General features: G+C 43.5%; 1 protein-coding gene across 1 annotated transcript; it reads left to right on the forward strand.

The window, feature by feature from the left end:
- The first annotated feature begins 10189 nt into the window (after nt 1-10189).
- LOC143782834 (fatty acid-binding protein, adipocyte-like) lies at nt 10190-16050 on the forward strand. The gene is made up of 4 exons (XM_077270727.1): nt 10190-10427; nt 11697-11869; nt 14147-14248; nt 15991-16050. The coding sequence occupies exons 1-4, from the start codon at nt 10349-10351 to the stop codon at nt 16039-16041; spliced, it is 405 nt and encodes a 134-aa protein (XP_077126842.1). The 5' UTR covers nt 10190-10348; the 3' UTR covers nt 16042-16050.
- The last annotated feature ends 3024 nt before the right edge of the window (nt 16051-19074 follow it).

Raw genomic sequence — 19074 nt, forward strand, 5'->3', positions numbered from 1 at the left:
CGCTGCCTATTTCTCGCAAGTCACACGCATGGTCCATGTGCATTCCATATTTTTCTCGCCCCCATAGACTTTCATTGGCGTAGTTTTTGCGCAATACGCTGACAAACGCAGCATGCTGCGATTTTCTACGGCCGTACAAGACCGTATAATACGGATACTTAAAAAACGGCAGATAGGAGCTGCCCCATAGAGAATCATTGTACCGTGTGCAATCCATATTTTCTGCGCCTCTCATACGTCCGTAAAACTCCCTAGTGTGACGCTGGCCTTATAGAAATCTTATGACCACTGTTTTTTTTTTAAGCAGCGTAAACTTACCTGTGGTTCGTGTTTGAAATCCGCAACATGTCAATTTCTCTTATGGGTACGCTGAATTTCATGCTCACATTTCCCCATAGACTTGCCTTAGATTTTGAAAAACTGCAGGTGATCACCACATATGCGTTTTTAGTGTGTTTCCGCAACAGAAATGTAATAAAAACACATATAATCTGCACATGACTACATCAATAAAGCTTTGTCAAACTCAAATACCAGGAAGGATAAAAAACAAAGCTTTATTCAAAGCATGACAAACCAAAAAGAGATAAAAAACCGCAGCGTTAGAACTTGTGAAAAAGATCCACTGAAAAACACAATAAAAAACACTTTTGGTGATAGGTGCAGAAATACTGCAGAATATCCACATCAAAAACCAAATACGTGGAATATAGCCTTAGGCCTCATTCAGAAATATGTGTTTCACGTACGAGTGCTATCTGTTTTTTTAGGGTGTAGTGCAGCGGTAGCGTAATATGCAGTGATGAGGCAGTGACCCAGCAAAGTTCAAAATAAAAGTCTCTTTAATGTTCAACTTACAGCAAAACACAGCACACGATATCCTCCTGATCGCAGCCGGGAACCATATCCTCCAGATTGCAGTCAATAAACACGCCAGCCCACCTCCGGATCGCAGCCGAGCACAGGAAACTCTACCTCCTGTTCACAGCCGGGCACAGGACAGTCCACATCCGAGACCGTTTTCCGTGGGCTACTGAATCGCTGTGTACGCTGTGGGTTCCAGGCATTTCAGCTGCCTTGGCTGTTTGGCTCCGCTTGCCTGTGTTGCCTCGCACAGGTGGAGCTCTGAAGAGCCTTCTGCTCTTTACTCCTGCCAACACCAGACTGACACTGACTCACTCAACCCTCTGCTTTAGGGTTTTTACAACCAACCTGTGGCCTTCCGCCACATGGAAAACCCAACTAGGAATGAAACGGGCTGCACCACTACTATTCTGTAGTCCGTTTCAAAAGCCCAGAGCAGGTTTACTTAAATCTGCCTTGGACACATAGCATGCCCAGGACCAATACTCACTTTAAGGGCTCATTTCCACTTGCGAGGAAAACGGACTAGTGCAATCCGATAAAAAATCGGATTGCACTCGGACCAATGTTATTCAATAGGTGTCATCTCATTTGCGATTTGTTTCTCAGCCGAAATCGGACTGAGAAAAAAAATCGCAGCATGCTGCGTATTGCTGCGATTCTCGGACGAGACTCGCCAATGTAAGTCAATGGGTGCGAGAAAAAAATCGCACAGCACTCGCACCATGCGAGTTCTGTCCGATTTTTAGCACTGGTGTCCTTTGAAAATCCGACAGTTCAGGGAGGTGTACAGTAAAATCACACTGACAGGTTAGAATAGATATATACACATAGAATAGGTATATATACATATACCGTATATACTCGAGTATAAGCTGACCCGAGTATAAGCCGACCCCCCTAATTTTGCAACAAAAAACTGGGAAAACTTATTGACTCGAGTATAAGCCTAGGGTAGGAAATGCAGCAGCTACCGGTGAATTTCAAAAATAAAAATAGATGCTCCATACCGTTGATTATTGCCCCATACATGCTCCATATAAAGCTGTGCCATATATAATGCTCTGCACCGTTCATTATGGCCCCATAGATGCTCCATATAAAGCTGTGCCATACATAAAGCTCTGCACCGTTCATTATGGCCCCATAGATGCTTCATAGAAAGCTGTGCCATATATAATGCTCTGCACCGTTCATTATGGCCCCATAGATGCTCCATAGAAAGCTGTGCCATATATAATGCTCTGCACCGTTCATTATGACCCATAGATGCTCCATATAAAGCTGTGCCATATATAAAGCTCTGCACCGTTCATTATGGCCCCATAGATGCTCCATAGAAAGCTGTGCCATATATAATGCTCTGCACTGTTCATTATGGCCCCATAGATGCTCCATAGAAAGCTGTGCCATATATAATGCTCTGCACCGTTCATTATGGCCCCATAGATGCTCCATAGAAAGCTGTGCCATATATAAAGCTCTGCACCGTTCATTATGGCCCCATAGATGCTCCATAGAAAGCTGTGCCATATATAATGCTCTGCACCGTTCATTATGGCCCCATAGATGCTCCATAGAAAGCTGTGCCATATATAATGCTCTGCACCGTTCATTATGGCCCCATAGATGCTCCATAGAAAGCTGTGCCATATATAATGCTCTGCACCATTCATTATGGCCCCATAGATGCTCCATAGAAAGCTGTGCCATATATAATGCTCTGCACCGTTCATTATGGCCCCATAGATGCTCCATAGAAAGCTGTGCCATATATAATGCTCTGCACCGTTCATTATGGCCCCATAGATGCTCCATAGAAAGCTGTGCCATATATAATGCTCTGCACCGTTCATTATGGCCCCATAGATGCTCCATAGAAAGCTGTGCCATATATAAAGCTCTGCACCGTTCATTATGGCCCCATAGATGCTCCATAGAAAGCTGTGCCATATATAATGCTCTGCACCGTTCATTATGGCCCCATAGATGCTCCATAGAAAGCTGTGCCATATATAATGCTCTGCACCGTTCATTATGGCCCCATAGATGCTCCATAGAAAGCTGTGCCATATATAATGCTCTGCACCGTTCATTATGGCCCCATAGATGCTCCATAGAAAGCTGTGCCATATATAATGCTCTGCACCGTTCATTATGGCCCCATAGATGCTCCATAGAAAGCTGTGCCATATATAATGCTCTGCACCGTTCATTATGGCCCCATAGATGCTCCATAGAAAGCTGTGCCATATATAATGCTCTGCACCGTTCATTATGGCCCCATAGATGCTCCATAGAAAGCTGTGCCATATATAATGCTCTGCACCGTTCATTATGGCCCCATAGATGCTCCATAGAAAGCTGTGCCATATATAATGCTCTGCACCGTTCATTATGGCCCCATAGATGCTCCATAGAAAGCTGTGCCATATATAATGCTCTGCACCGTTCATTATGGCCCCATAGATGCTCCATAGAAAGCTGTGCCATATATAAAGCTCTGCACCGTTCATTATGGCCCCATAGATGCTCCATAGAAAGCTGTGCCATATATAATGCTCTGCACCGTTCATTATGGCCCCATAGATGCTCCATAGAAAGCTGTGCCATATATAATGCTCTGCACCGTTCATTATGGCCCCATAGATGCTCCATAGAAAGCTGTGCCATATATAATGCTCTGCACCGTTCATTATGGCCCCATAGATGCTCCATAGAAAGCTGTGCCATATATAATGCTCTGCACCGTTCATTATGGCCCCATAGATGCTCCATAGAAAGCTGTGCCATATATAATGCTCTGCACCGTTCATTATGGCCCCATAGATGCTCCATAGAAAGCTGTGCCATATATAATGCTCTGCACCGTTCATTATGGCCCCATAGATGCTCCATAGAAAGCTGTGCCATATATAATGCTCTGCACCGTTCATTATGGCCCCATAGATGCTCCATAGAAAGCTGTGCCATATATAATGCTCTGCACCGTTCATTATGGCCCCATAGATGCTCCATAGAAAGCTGTGCCATATATAATGCTCTGCACCGTTCATTATGGCCCCATAGATGCTCCATAGAAAGCTGTGCCATATATAATGCTCTGCACCGTTCATTATGGCCCCATAGATGCTCCATAGAAAGCTGTGCCATATATAATGCTCTGCACCGTTCATTATGGCCCCATAGATGCTCCATAGAAAGCTGTGCCATATATAATGCTCTGCACCGTTCATTATGGCCCCATAGATACTCCATAGAAAGCTGTGCAATATATAATGCTGCTGCTGCTGCAATAAAAAAAAAATCACATACTCACCTCTCTTCGATCAGGACGCCGGCGCTTTCAATATTTACCTGCTCCTCGTGCTGCTCCGTCTCCAGCACTGACGCTCAGCAGAGGGCACGCACTGACTACGTCACCGCGCCCTCTAACCTGAGCGTCACAGCCAGAGGACGCTGATGACTGAGCCGCACCGGAACGAGGAGCGGTAAATATCGCGCAGCGCTGCACAGCCCTGTATACTCACCTACTGCTGGCGCGGTCCCTGCGCGTCCCTGCTTCTTCCAGCGCTGCATCTTCTTCCTGTATTGAGCGGTCTCCGTTACAGCTCATTGCAGTCATGAATATGCGGCTCCACCTCTATGGGAGGTGGAGCCGCATATTCATTGCTGAAATGAGCGGGACCATGTGACCGCTCAGTACAGGAAGACTACGCAGCGCTGGAAGAAGCAGGGACGTGCAGGGACCGCGCCAGCAGTAGGTGAGTATAATTAGATAGCCCCCCCTCCCCTGCCGACCCCCGGGTATGACTCGAGTATAAGCCGAGAGGGAGACTTTCAGCCCCAAAAAATGGGCTGAAAATCTCGGCTTATTCTCGAGTATATACGGTATGTATGTCAGTGAGACTCATATGAACTCTAGCGTGAGAAAATATTCCGAAAAGTTCCCATGCCGGAGTTCATATGAGTTTATGCCAGAAGGGGGCGCAGCACCGCAAATCTAGGTAGCTACGTTCCTCTGCTTTCCATTCATTCCCCAGATTTTAAAGGCAGGAGCACAGCTTATTTAACCCCTTCAGATGGATTTACAGCATGTGACAAGACTGAATGACAGAAGGTATGAGATATTGATGATTTTTTATTTTAACTTTGTTTCAGGTGACAAGGGTCTTCAATTGGATTGAGAGTATAATAAACTATTACAACACGATTTGTCTTTATTTCATTAAAATACTTTTTTCCTAATGTGTGTGTGTTTTATTAACCATTTACTAGTATTGGATTAATAATGGATAGGTGTCTTATTGACACCTCTCCATTATTAACCAGGCTTAATGTCACTTTACAATAGTAAGGTGACATTAACCCTTCATTACCCCATATCCCACCGCTACAAGGGAGTGGGAAGAGAGAGGCTAAGTGCCAGAATAGGCGCATCTTCCATATGTGCCTTTTCTGGGGTGGCTGGGGGCAGATGTTTTTAGCTGGGGGGAGGCAATAACCATGGTCCCTCTCTAGGCTATTAATATCTGCCCTCAGTCACTGGCTTTCCCACTCTGGCAGAGAAAATTGCGCGGGAGCCCACGCCAATTTTTTCCGTGATTTAACCCTTTATTTTAACAGCTAGAGCCACAAAATTTTACACATAGACACTTCTTACATTAGTAGTGAGGAATATGTAAAAATGAAGGGTTATGAAATGGTTTACTGTATGTAAACCATGTCTCGTATCCTGTCGGGTTTTGGAAGGATATAGCAAAAGCCGGCAATTGAATTACCGGCTTTTCTGTTATCTAGCGCTGTATTAAATATAAATATATATATATATATAGACTGTATGTATGTTTTCATGAATATTTCAGACATTGTATGTCCGTTTTGCAAGCCAGTGAGAAAATCTCGCCGTACGGATGTCATACGGATTACATACGGAGGTTTACATGCGCAAAATACGCTGCCACACCCTGCCTACGGATGACATACGGATCACTATTTTGGGAACATTTCTGCGTATTACGGCCGTAAAAAACGGACCGTATTTTCATACGCCTAGTGTGACGCCGGCCTAACAGTCAATGTCGACCCTTTAACGAGCCTTGTCACATGACTTAGGATAATAGCCAAACCAGAATCTCAATTTGCAGACACTGTGTTTTGTTTTGGGGTTCTGCCCCTCGTCCGTGCAAAGTGGAGATCTGGTTTGGCTGAGTGAGAGGCGTCTGACCGGGATCCAAGAAGTATCGTTTCTCCTTGCGGAGAGTGACAATGTAAGCATGTCGAGGTGAGGAGACTTACCTCAATTGTCGGCTTTTCCTATCTCCTTCCCAAACCCGACATGATATGAGACATGGTTTACATACAGTAAACCATTTCATATCCATTGTTTTTTTGCATATTGCTTACTACTAGTGTTGAGCGATACCGTCCGATACTTGAAAGTATCGGTATCGGAAAGTATCGGCCGATACTGGCAAAGTATCGGATCCAATCCGATACCGATACCCGATACCAATACAAGTCAATGGGACTCAGGTATCGGACGGTATTCCTGATGGTTCCCAGGGTCTGAAGGAGAGGAAACTCTCCTTCAGGCCCTGGGAACCATATTAATGTGTAAAAGAAAGAATTAAAATAAAAAATATCGCTATACTCACCTGTCCGACGCAGCCGGGACCTCAGCGAGGGAACCGGCAGCGTTGTTTGTTTAAAATTCGCGCTTTTACTTGGTTACGTGAGGTCCCGGCTTGTGATTGGTCAGGGCGGCCATGTTGCCGGGACGCGGACCAATCACAGCAAGCCGTGACGAAATTACGTCACGGCTTGCTGTGATTGGTCCGAGTCCCGGCAACATGGCCGCCATTAACCAATCACAAGCCGTGACGTCACGGGAGGCTGGACATGCGCGTATTTTGAAAAGCGCGCGTGTCCAGCCTCCAGTGACGTCCCGGCTTATGATTGGTCACGGCGCCATGTTGCCGGGACGCGGACCAATCACAGCAAGCCGTGACGAAATTACGTCACGGCTTGCTGTGATTGGTCCGCGTCCCGGCAACATGGCCGCCATTAACCAATCACAAGCCGTGACGTCACGGGAGGCTGGACACGCGCGCTTTTCAAAATACGCGCATGTCCAGCCTCCCGTGACGTCCCGGCTTGTGATTGGTTAATGGCGGCCATGTTGCCGGGACGTCACTGGAGGCTGGACACGCGCGCTTTTCAAAATACGCGCATGTCCAGCCTCCCGTGACGTCCCGGCTTGTGATTGGTTAATGGCGGCCATGTTGCCGGGACGTCACTGGAGGCTGGACACGCGCGCTTTTCAAAATACGCGCATGTCCAGCCTCCCGTGACGTCACGGCTTGTGATTGGTTAATGGCGGCCATGTTGCCGGGACGCGGACCAATCACAGCAAGCCGTGACGTAATTTCGTCACGGCTTGCTGTGATTGGTCCGCGTCCCGGCAACATGGCCGCCCTGACCAATCACAAGCCGGGACTTCACGTAACCAAGTAAAAGCGCGAAATTTAAACAAACAACGCTGCCGGTTCCCTCGCTGAGGTCCCGGCTGCGTCGGACAGGTGAGTATAGAGATATTTTTTATTTTAATTCTCTTTTTTACACATTATTACATTAATGTTGTTGCGATACCCGATACCCGATATCACAAAAATATCGGATCTCGGTATCGGAAATTCCGATACAGCAAGTATCGGCCGATACCCGATACTTGCAGTATCGGAATGCTCAACACTACTTACTACTAATGTTAGTAGTGTGTGTTTGCAAAATTTTGGGGCTCTAGCTGTTAAAATAAAGGGTTAATCGCGAAAAAAACTGGCATGGGCTCCCACGCAATATTCTCCGCCAGAGTGGGAAAGCCAGTGACTGAGGGCAGATATTAATAGCCTAGAGAGGGTCCATGGTTATTGCTCCCCCCTGGCTACAAACATCTGCCCCCAGCCACCCCAGAAAAGGCACATCTGTAAGATGCGCCTATTCTGGCACTTAGCCTCTCTCTTCCCACTCCCGTGTAGTGGTGGGATATGGGGTAATTAAGGGTTAATGTCACCTTGCTATTGTAAGGTGACATTAAGCCAGATTAATAATGGAGAGGTGTCAATAAGTCATACAGTGTAGAGCTCCCATATATTGTAACGCCCCCATACATTGTGTCCCCATACAGTGTAGAGCCCCCATACATTGCAATGCCCCATACATTGTGCCCAGCTTGTGCTTCTGGTGATACGCACCCCGTAAATTGTTAAGTGTTCTTTCCCCACTATAATAATACAAAACATGTGGCCGCTTACTGTGGTTTAGGCACAGTGGGGCTCAGAAGGAGGGGGCATTTGGATTTGGGAGCGCAGAATTAATTTTAGTTGAGGGGACAAGAATAATGTTGCACATCCAGAATCTTTGTTCTACCAGTAACGTGTGAACCTCTATAGTTCCAGTGACAGGTGACGGACCTGAGTGGAGGATGGTTTTGTGCGGGATATATTAGGGTTTTTATTGGTAACATTTTGGGGTATGTTGTATTTTTTGATCGCTTCCAGTACAAGGCTGGGATCACATTCTTGTATTCTATGCTGAGCACTGACATTGGGGTTTTGGGGTGCAAATCCCACAAAAATGTGATTCAGATGAAAACCCCAAAAGAAGCACCCTCCATGAGGCCAGTCTCATACGTCCAGATTTTTCCGGTACCGGAAGAAACGGTGCCAGAGCTATGTTTGTCCATGTGTCCGTGTGTGCATGTAGGCCATCCGTGTGCTATCCGTGTGTCCGTGTTTATCGTCTGTGTGCTGTCCGTGTGTCTGTGTCCGTGTATTGAAACAATTTGTTTCAATTTTAACTCCTATGACTTTAAAAAAGCACACAGACAGCACACGGATGGCATCCGTGTGCGGTACGTGTTTAAACACACCCATTGACTTTAATGGGTCCGTGTGATCCGTGCGCTCCCACGAACACTGACATGTCTCCGTGTTTGGCACACGGTCCGCGAAAACACGCTGACAGCTGCAGAGACACATTTATTTTAATGTGTCTACGTGTGTCAGTGTCTCCGGTACGTGAGGAAACTGTCACCTCACGTACCAGAGCCACTGACGTGTGAAACCGGCCTGAGGCAGATGGAGACATTTTGGAGTCCGTTTGGAGTCTTCTCCGGTGGTATCCATGTATTTTAGTCATGCACAGATCTGTGGTCGCCATCACTTGTGTGCTAAAAAACACCTAAAATTATGGGACTCCGCAGGAATACAGACTGGTCCAGGTTGACTCTATTTGCCTCATAAGTAAGTGGTTCTGTCGGGGGTGTTGTCTGAATCGCGGTTTTGGGGAATTTACACGGAAACCTCAACATAAGCGCTTATCAAAGAATGAAGGGTATATGTGAGCTGAACATTGTTCTGATTTTTGAGAGGTAGAATGAACATATAGACAGCAGTACAAGAATAGTTCTTATTTTTATTTTTGCGCTGTTCTCTCTGCGGTATAAGTGATATGGCAGATTAATTCTTCGGATCGGTGTAATTACAGCAATACCAGATTTATAACTTTTTTTAGGTTTTACTACTATCAGAAAAAATGCTTTTTATAAAAAGTAGGTTTTTTTTGTTGTCATATTCTGAGAGTTGGAACTTTTTAGGTTTTTTTGGTGAACAGAGCAGAGTGGATGTCACCCGTGGGAATTGCTGCGGTGTGATACCATTATTCACCTTCGCCGTTTTAAAATGGCAATGGGGAATAAGCACCTTAATGACCGCCGTTTTAATGCGTTCGGGTGGCCGTTAAGGGGTTAAAGAATGACACACTAAGAGACACAAAAACCACAGCATAAAAAAAACGCACTCAAAAAAACAATGATAAACCGCAAGTAACCTAATTTACATCGTAGGTGCAGTAATTTTATAGCATGAAAAAATTGCCAAAAGTTCATCGTGGGAACGCGGACGTAGTTTCGGATTTTTTTTTTATATATGAAATATTTAGTCAGATTTCACACTAGCCGGGCTATTCGCCCTACACTTCTTTACGGCCTTTCAGTGCAAATTCCTGGGTCTTGTCTCATCACAACTGGAGAATTGTTCTGCAGAATCCTGAGGTGAATTGGTTAATGAATGGGTTACTGTTGGCCCCGAGCGCTGCGGTTTAGTGCAGTTTTCTCAGTGAAAGTGAAAAATGGAATAATTGAGAAACCTTGTCCGGGCAAACCGAGTCTGGGCGCGGATCAAAGCGTACCGTGGTAAATGACTGTGCTAACAAGCCTTTTCTTGTTAAAACAGCCACAGAGGGAAGTTGTGTAGTAAATCAGAGCCCAAGTGCTGAATCAGCTGGAGAGGCTGAATGACTTGTCCTGACATCACAGCAGCTCTGCCCCTCACTTCTCTATAAAGGCTGAAGGGCTCCTCACTGCTGATCACTTTCTGCAGGACACTTCTTCTCCTCTGGTAGCTGAGGCCTGATCACTGCTGTAATGGGGGATGAACTGGTGGGCACATGGAAGCTCACTGAGAACAACAGTGAGGATTTCGACAAGTACATGGAAAAAGTTGGTGAGTGCTTTAGGATGGGAAGCATATGGTTGTGCAGGGTGCAAGCAATCTCCATGGTGCAGATCTATGAGGCTATTCACATGTGGCAGATTTGTTGCAGAAACTTCCAGGATTGTTATCAACATTTTAATGAAGGTTAAGTATTTTGTGCTGCTGCAGATCCACTCTGTTCATCATTCTGTATTGCAGATTGTTTGAAATGTGCTCCATTTTTGTAGTCTTTGGACAAAACTCTCAATGATCTGGCCCCTGCAGTCTCATCAAAAAAGGCACAAATTGCAAGTGGACTTTGCCACCGGACCATTGATAAACTTGTAACGTTTAAACTCTGTATATTTAAAAAAAAAATGTTTTTGAGCTCCCAGGAAATTTCATAAGTAGCAATTTCCTTACTCACTACCTCCATAGGTTTAGGTGTGCTTTTGTCTCCATTAGTGGGGGTGAGGACACCCTTGTACTAGTGCAGGGTAACTTGAGTCTCCCGAGTCCCCACTATTGCTCTTGAGTGAGAATAATGCAGGCACTATCGCTGGGTAGTGATTCTTTAAAAAAAAAAAAATTATATATATATATATATATATATATATATATATATCTCCAAATCCACATGTCTTCGTAGTGCAAAGAATCTGCTTATAAAGGGAGTTATCCTGTTAATTTGTCATTACATTTTCTTTTGTGCATTGTGTGAAGGATGATGACGAGGCAAAGTCTTTAAAAAAAAAAAAAAAAAAAAAAAAAAAAAGCGTTAATCTCCTTGTGTGTGCATATTTTTCGAAATGTGGCTTTTTATAGTTGGACCTGTTAGCAGGTTTTCAGTGCTGGTTATACACCTGAGGCTGTTTAAAAAAAAAAAAAAAAAAAAGTCAAATGTAATCTTTTGGCAAAGTGTTTTGTGGTCTAGTCATTGAAGGTGGCTTTTTAGTGACTTGGAATGAAACTAATGACTGAGGGCCCGCCTGGTCTCCACCCTTGGCTAATCCAGGATATTGACTCTGGGCCGTCCGGTTGCAGACTTCTAGAAAGCTGTTTGTTCAGGAAACTTGAGCAAATATCTGGGTGTGATTGCCTCTCAGGTGTACATTGCATTAGTGAAGTCCGCCTGCATAGGTAAGGTGACTTTTACAATGTTTATCAGATGATTTAATTCAAACAAGCATATTAAAGGCACACAACATCAACCATAATGATAAACCCTCCCAACATTGCTAACACATGCGATATTGGTTTAAATAAACCTTACCTAAAATCTGTAGTCTCTTTCTGCAGGGGTGACTTTTCTTACCCGCAAAGCTGCTTGTCACTTGAAGCCTGATGTGAACATCACTAAAAATGACGATGAATGGTGTATAAAAACGACGAGCACCTTCAAGAACACAGAGCTGAGCTTTAAGTGCGGTGAGGAGTTTGATGAAACCACTGCAGATGGCCGGAAGGTCAAGGTGAGGACTTTGGATGTATCAGTCACACAACTTGCATGCTGTTGCTAGTTTTTTATTTTTTGGAAGGCCATGACTTTAGAATCTGAGTGCTGCTTCCTAAATTTTTGGCATATTCCTTGTGTGTATAACAAGGACTACAATATCACTATTGACCCTGGTTTTCTAGGCTTTCTTTTTCCAAAACCAGAACAACGTTAAAAATGGGCACAATGGTAGTAAATCTCAAGTGGTGCTGCCAGTCTTTCTGCCTGTGGCTTGATGAGTCTCCAACATTGGCCCTACAGTATTCATTAAGTGATCGGCAAATCCTAACAATATGCAGTCAGTGACAAGGGTGGGGGTACTCAATGTAAATCACTTTTGTAACTTGAAAGACTTTAGAATGAGACCCAGTAAACTCATACAGCCACTAAGTGGATGGTGTTGGCCAATGGCCACCCACAGTGTATGTGTGTATAAAATATATATATATATATTATATATAATTTTTTTTTTTTTTGCATGGTAGATTTGTTGTAGTTTCCCATGACTCCCCTAATCATGTGAATAGGACTTGTAGAAACAATTCGTTCCATACATGTGAATGGGATAATCTCACTAACACATCTGCACTGTTGGAAGCTATCTTTTTTGCAGGGCACAATCTCCTTCTCATGCTTGTAACCCTTCATAGAATAATATGGTGGGCACTCAGCAGTGTGACAATTCATGGTAGAAAACAGTATGATATAATTCTATGGTGCTAAAATTGCAGGTGACAACCCAAACTTTATTTACTGCAGCAGAAAGTCTGTACAAGAGAACCGGCCAACGTTTCGGTCACAATGACCTTCATCTGGGCTATTTAAGGGAGACAGATGAGAGCTGTGTTCTTATACAGATTTTTTTTTTTTTTTTTTTCTTCACCTGCAATTTTTCAGTGCTGTAATGTATTATACACAAGCTTGTAACCCTGTGAATTTTTATGTAATTAAATGGTTAGCAAACTGAATCCACACTCTATTGCTCTAAACCCAAACTGTCGCATTAATGGAGACTCTGTAACTGCAGTATAAACTGTAGTAATGTTCCCCTGCTCTTCTGTTTAAAATGTCAGGACACTGTGCATAGCAGATCTGAGTGTGTAGAGGAAGGCTTCTACATTCCCAGGAGGGTTGGCACAAACTGGCTGTGGATGGCGAGGCATTCCACACAGGAATTGGCATGTAGTGGCTTCTTGAACACAAAGCTGACGTTAACGGCTCATACTCACTTGCGAGAAACTTGGATGAGTCTCGCATGTCAATACCCAGCACTCAGTTCAGAGCATGCGGCTGCATGTATTCCAATGCAGCCACACACTCTGATCTGAGTGCCGGCAGCAGCATCGGGTATTCACGTGCAAAACTCGTAAGATTCTCGCAAGTGAGTATGAGCCCTAAGCATGTATTCCCCTCCGGCATGCAGCCACAAGAGAAAATCTGACATTAGAAGGTTGTAAACATATTTAGAATTGAGAGTCCTCAGTGGTTGATACCTTTTAATGGCTAACTGAAAAGATGGTAACAAATTGCAAGCTTTCGAGACTACATACGTCTCTTCATCAGGCAAAGACTAAAACAAATTCTGAAGAATTAAAAGGTATCAACCACTGAGGACTCTCAATTCTAAATATTTTTCTATCTACTGGCTAACACGGTACCAAGATATATTTCTTTCCTGTAACAAGGTTGTAAACGGCATTGAGCATCTCTAATATTACTTCCTAAATTAGTGTTACACTCCACCCCCATGGCAAACTGTCTTGAACCAGTAACATCCAGAAAGTCACTTGCCTGCATATAAATGCTTTTCAAATAATGTCTGGAAGGTTTACTGTAAGCACAGCTACAGGAAGAAAATTATTTTTCTGCAAGTGCTGGCTTTCATCATGGTGGTATAATGGACACACTCCCTGCACTGACTTCCATACATATGGTGTCATGGGGTGGTGGCTGTAACCACTCCGCACCACCCCAATGACTGGAGGTGAGCAGATGCAGGAAGAATACACCGCCACTTTCTCCTATAGCAGCACTTCCAGTAAGGCAGCCAGACATTATTTAAATGCAGTGTGTAAGTAAATGGCATTAATGATGTGACACACTTCCTTACTTTAATAAACGAAAGTGCAAACCCAACCTTGTCTTCTGCCCTGGGTCTAGTCTGTCGCCATCCAGTCTGTGCCAATGGTGGTGGACTAGGTAGGAACACTCAGTGATCGTTCTCCACTTGTAATGCTCTTGCTTTGTATTGCAGTCAATAGTAACTCTTGAAAATGGGGTATTAAAACAAAAACAAGCCTGGGATGGCAAGGAATCAACTATTAATAGAGAAGTGAAAGATGGCCGCCTGGTAACTGTAAGTACTGGCATTTGTAACACCTTTTTTGTCTTATGTAATTTTGCTTGAATCTTACATTCACTTCTGGGAGAAATGTGACTGACATGTATACCTCCACCCTGGTGGCTCTTCAATACCTGGGATGGGGATGACTTTCAAAACTGAAAATATAAATGGCAGTGTTAATATGAAATATTAAAGTCTGACCATGGCATTAGCATAGAAACCAAAGCAAACTGGGTTCTCAGGGGAGACAGACTCCCTAATAGACCAATGAAGGTGCAACACAACTACTCCATGTATAATATATTTTTGAATGAATTTTGGATTTGGATTTTAATATAGTTCCTTACAGATAATAAGCAAAGTGATGCAAGTTAATTGCACATCTAGTGAAACTCAACTTGAGAACTAAACTTAAGTTTTCCGCTCTCTGGACGAGTAGTCATACTTTGTTTTAGTAAGTGTTGTCAGTGCAAAAATTAATCATCTATGCATGATGGGCAGATAGTCCCAAGAAACATATATGGATATTGTTAATGTAAGGTATAATAAAGTGACTCCCAAGTAATGGTACAAAAAAAAAATTAAACATGGTAGTGCCAAATCTCTATAATCTAGTATGAGCATGGGTACCATGTATTGCCCAGGCGCACAGTATAAATATAAAGTCAAAATAACTTGATGGTAGTAAAGTGATAAAGGAAAATAGTGCAAGCTGCCTCTCTATTAGTATAGATATACAACTATAATGGGCATGTATCAATAAAGACCATGTAGGGGAAGGTTGGAAACATGTAAGAACCTGGCTTTGTGATGGTGCAGACCCACCTGTTCCAGGCCCCCAGCATTGGCATAGGGCCAGTCAGTGTTGTGGCCAAAACTTCACCCACTGAAGGCTACCTGCCGCACTAGCTCTCACTAATCTGCAGCAAGTGAGGGGAGAATCCACCACATGGCCAAAATAGTTTAATATGCTGTCTCCATAAAATCCTCTAGGGACGATCACAGGATGGGACATCCAACCTGACTGTTAACACAAACTTTGCATTAAGTTGTTAATCAGGTGCTCCATAAGTTTAGTATTGGATAGACTGGTGACGTCTTGCCACTCTAAAATAAATATCATCATATATATATTTTTCTTCTCAATCCCAGATTATATGTATAGTTTAAGAAACTCTCACAAAATGCAGAGGTCTTGAATGCTTATGTTTTGTTAATTTTAGTCATTTATAGTAAAGATGAGACTACTTTAAAATTTGAAGAACTTGACCAGAAAACTAGTCACTTCAGACTAAGAATATGGTACTCCAAAACCTCATATCACCCTGGGAAAACACCAATGACAATATGCTTTCTCACACTAAAAATGACAAGACAGCAGTGAATATTAGTGTTTCAGTCTTTTATGGCTCTCCTAATCTCTATGGCTAAGTTGTGACCTCTTCCCTATCTAGTATTAACACAATGGCTTCTGCATTCCCTACCTCTGCTTTTATACAGGCTACTAAAGTCTCTACTGATTGGCTGTGCCACATCATGTAATGGCTGCAAGGCATTATGGGGAAGCCCATCCAAGGTCACTTGATCACTTTCTCACTGATGTAATGGTTAAAATGGTTATTTGCACAAATGGCTTGATTTACCATGTTCAGTGAATTGCTAAACACTTGAAACAACTAGCTCATCTGGACTGTCTGGTTGTGGTTGCTCAAGGTTTCATTTGGGTCCTTCCTAATATATTGTTTGCTTCCTAGACTTGCATTTTCCAAGATGTGAACTGCGTTCGGATCTACGACAGAAAATGAGATCTTCAAGACTCCAGACTTGATCCATAAAAATATAAGCTCAGTTCAATGAGCCCTATGCTGGCTGTGAGCCAGTTATCTGACCAGAAAGGCTTACTTGTGATATGTGGTCATCTGTGATTAATATGTATACATAGCATAAGCTTTTTTTTCTGGAATTATTCCATTCGATTTCTTGTGATATTTTTAGATTTCCTTTCCCAAGATTGTCCTTAGCATACAAACCTGACACTGCTCCTTCTCCATTAGACCCAGTCTCAGGAAGAATGTGACTGTCTGATATACAGGAGCCTCAGGGCCAAGTTCTGTCCTGCCATGGCAAACACTCCACAGCTGAGTCCCAAGTACAGATGGTATTGACCATTCCCATGTCCTTGCCATCCCTGTGATGTACGTGTGGGGCTGAAGGCCAAGACTCCACATTAACCAGGCTTAGTTCTGAATCCACTGTAGGACACATGCCTTGCAAGGCTTCTATTGGAAAGGTAATGGTGGTTGGGATCACTGTCAAACTAATGAACAGTCCATAGATATGGTGGACTCAAAGAGGTTGGACATGCCTTTCAGCACTCTTGGTATCAATAATGCAGAATCCTCCTCCTGCATCCAATAGCTGAGGGTAGCAACCTACACATGTGGCTTAATTATTTTTAAATGGGTTTTCCCACTTTGAAGTAAACCTGCCAAAAGTTCAGATGTGTAATAAAAGTAGCTGTTGACCTCCTGTACTGACATTCTGCATCTGGCTTGTGTTGCTGCAGCAGTCACTTCAACATCGGGAAGTACCGCTGCTGCCAGTCAGAGGTCGGTGGCTCTACTGGCATTGAGTTGCTTGGCAACTGGCTGCAGTGGTAACGTGAGGCAGTCACTATACGCTACCTTGTGCAGTCAGCATTAGCTGAGCTGTCATCTGCTACAGCTGTGGTGCATGAGATCACCGCTGCAACTAAAGCAGTGGTGGGCTTAAGGGGGAGAATTACCCGACCACACTCAGGCTGGGGTCACACTAGCAAGTACGTATGAGAGGTGCAGAAAATACAGATTGCATACGGTACAATGATTCTCTATGGACCAGCTCCTATCTGCTGTATTTTACTGATCCGTATTATACGGTCTTGTACGGCTGTAGAAAATAGCAGCATGCTGCGTTTGTCACAGTATTGCGCAAAAAAATCACAAATGAAAGTCTATGGGGGCGAGAAATACGGATTACACACAGACCATGCGTGTGACTTGCGATAAATACGCACCGGTGTTATAGAGAAGCCGGCAATTCAGTGCGGTGTACAGTAAAATCACACTGACAGGATAGAATAGGTAGAATAAATGTCTACACATAGAATAGGTGTGTATAAAAATATATATTTTTTTATATATAATTTTTATTTCACTAAATGGCAAAAGCCGGCAATTGAAATACTGGCTTTTATGACATCTCCTTCCCAAACCTGACAGGATGTGAGACATGGTTAACATACAGTAAACCATTTCATATCCCCCATTTTTTGCATATTCCACACTACTAATGTTAGTAGTGTGTATGTGCAAAATTTGGGCCCTCTAGCTATTAAAGGGTTAAATTGCTGAAAAAATTTGGCGTGGGCTCCCGCGCAATTTTCTCCGAGTGGTAAAGCCAGTGACTGAGGGCAGGTATTAATAGCCTAGAGGGTCCATGGTTATTGTGCCCCCCCCCCCGGCTACAAACATCTGCCCCCAGCCACCCCAGAAAAGGCACATCTGGAAGATGCGCCTATTCTGGCACTTGGCCACTCTCTTCCCACTCCCTTGTAGCAGTGGGGTTACGGAAGGGTTAATGTCACCTTGCTATTGTAAGGTGACATTAAGCCACATTAATAATGGAGAGGCGTCAATTATGACACCTATCCATTATTAATCCAATAGTACGAAATGGTTAATAAAACACACACATTATTACAAAGTCCTTTAATGAAATAAAGACACAGGGTGTTAATATTTTAGTAGACTCTTAATCCACCTGAAGACCCTCGTTCTGTAAAAAAGGAAAAATAAAAAAACAACAATATCCCATACCTTCCATCGTTCAGGTCACATCCCACAATGTAAATCCATCTAAAGGGGTTAAATCATTTTACACCCAGGAGCTCTGCTAATGCAGTGCTGGTGGCTGTAAAACCCTGGGGAATGATGTCCTCATATGAACTCGAGGCTGAGAATTTTTCCCATGCTCAAGTTCATATGAGGACATCCAGCAGAGGGCGCATCACCGCAACTCAAGGTAACTACAGGACATTACCCTGCTATCCATTCATTCCCTGGGGTTTTACAGCCACAAGCACTGCATTAGCAGAGCTCCTGGGTGTAAAATGATTTAACCCCTTCAGATGGATTTACATCGTGGGATGTGACCTGAACGACGGAAGGTATGGGATATTGTTTTTTTATTTTTTTTTTTTTACAGAACGAGGGTCTTCAGGTGGATTAAGAGTCTACTAAAATATTAACACCCTGTGTCTTTATTTCATTAAAGGACTTTGTAATGTGTTTTATTAACCATTTAGTGCTATGGTATTAATAATGGATAGGTGTCATAATTGACACCTCTCCATTATTCTGGCTTAATGTCACCTTACAATAGCAAGGTGACATTAACCCTTCATTACCCCATATCCCACAGCTACACGGGAGTGGGAAGAGTGGCCAAGTGCCAGAATAGGCGCATCTTCCATATGTGCCTTTTCTGGGGTGGCTGGGGGCAGATGTTTTTAGCCGGGGGGGGGGGGGCAATAACCATGGTCCCTCTCTAGGCTATTAATATCTGCCCTCAGTCACTGGCTTTACCACTCTGGCGGAGAAAATTGTGCAGGAGCCCACGCCAATTTTTTTTCTCTGTAATTTAACCCTTTAATAGCTAGAGGGCCCAAATTTTGCACATACACACTAACATTAGTAGTGTGGAATATGCAAAAAAAATGAGATGGTTTACTGTATGTCATGTCGGGCTTGGGAGGGAGATAGCAAAAGCCGGCAATTGAATTACTGACTTTTATGCTA

The sequence above is a fragment of the Ranitomeya variabilis genome, chromosome 6, assembly GCF_051348905.1.
Source record: "Ranitomeya variabilis isolate aRanVar5 chromosome 6, aRanVar5.hap1, whole genome shotgun sequence".
In the NCBI taxonomy this organism is placed as follows: domain Eukaryota; kingdom Metazoa; phylum Chordata; class Amphibia; order Anura; family Dendrobatidae; genus Ranitomeya; species Ranitomeya variabilis.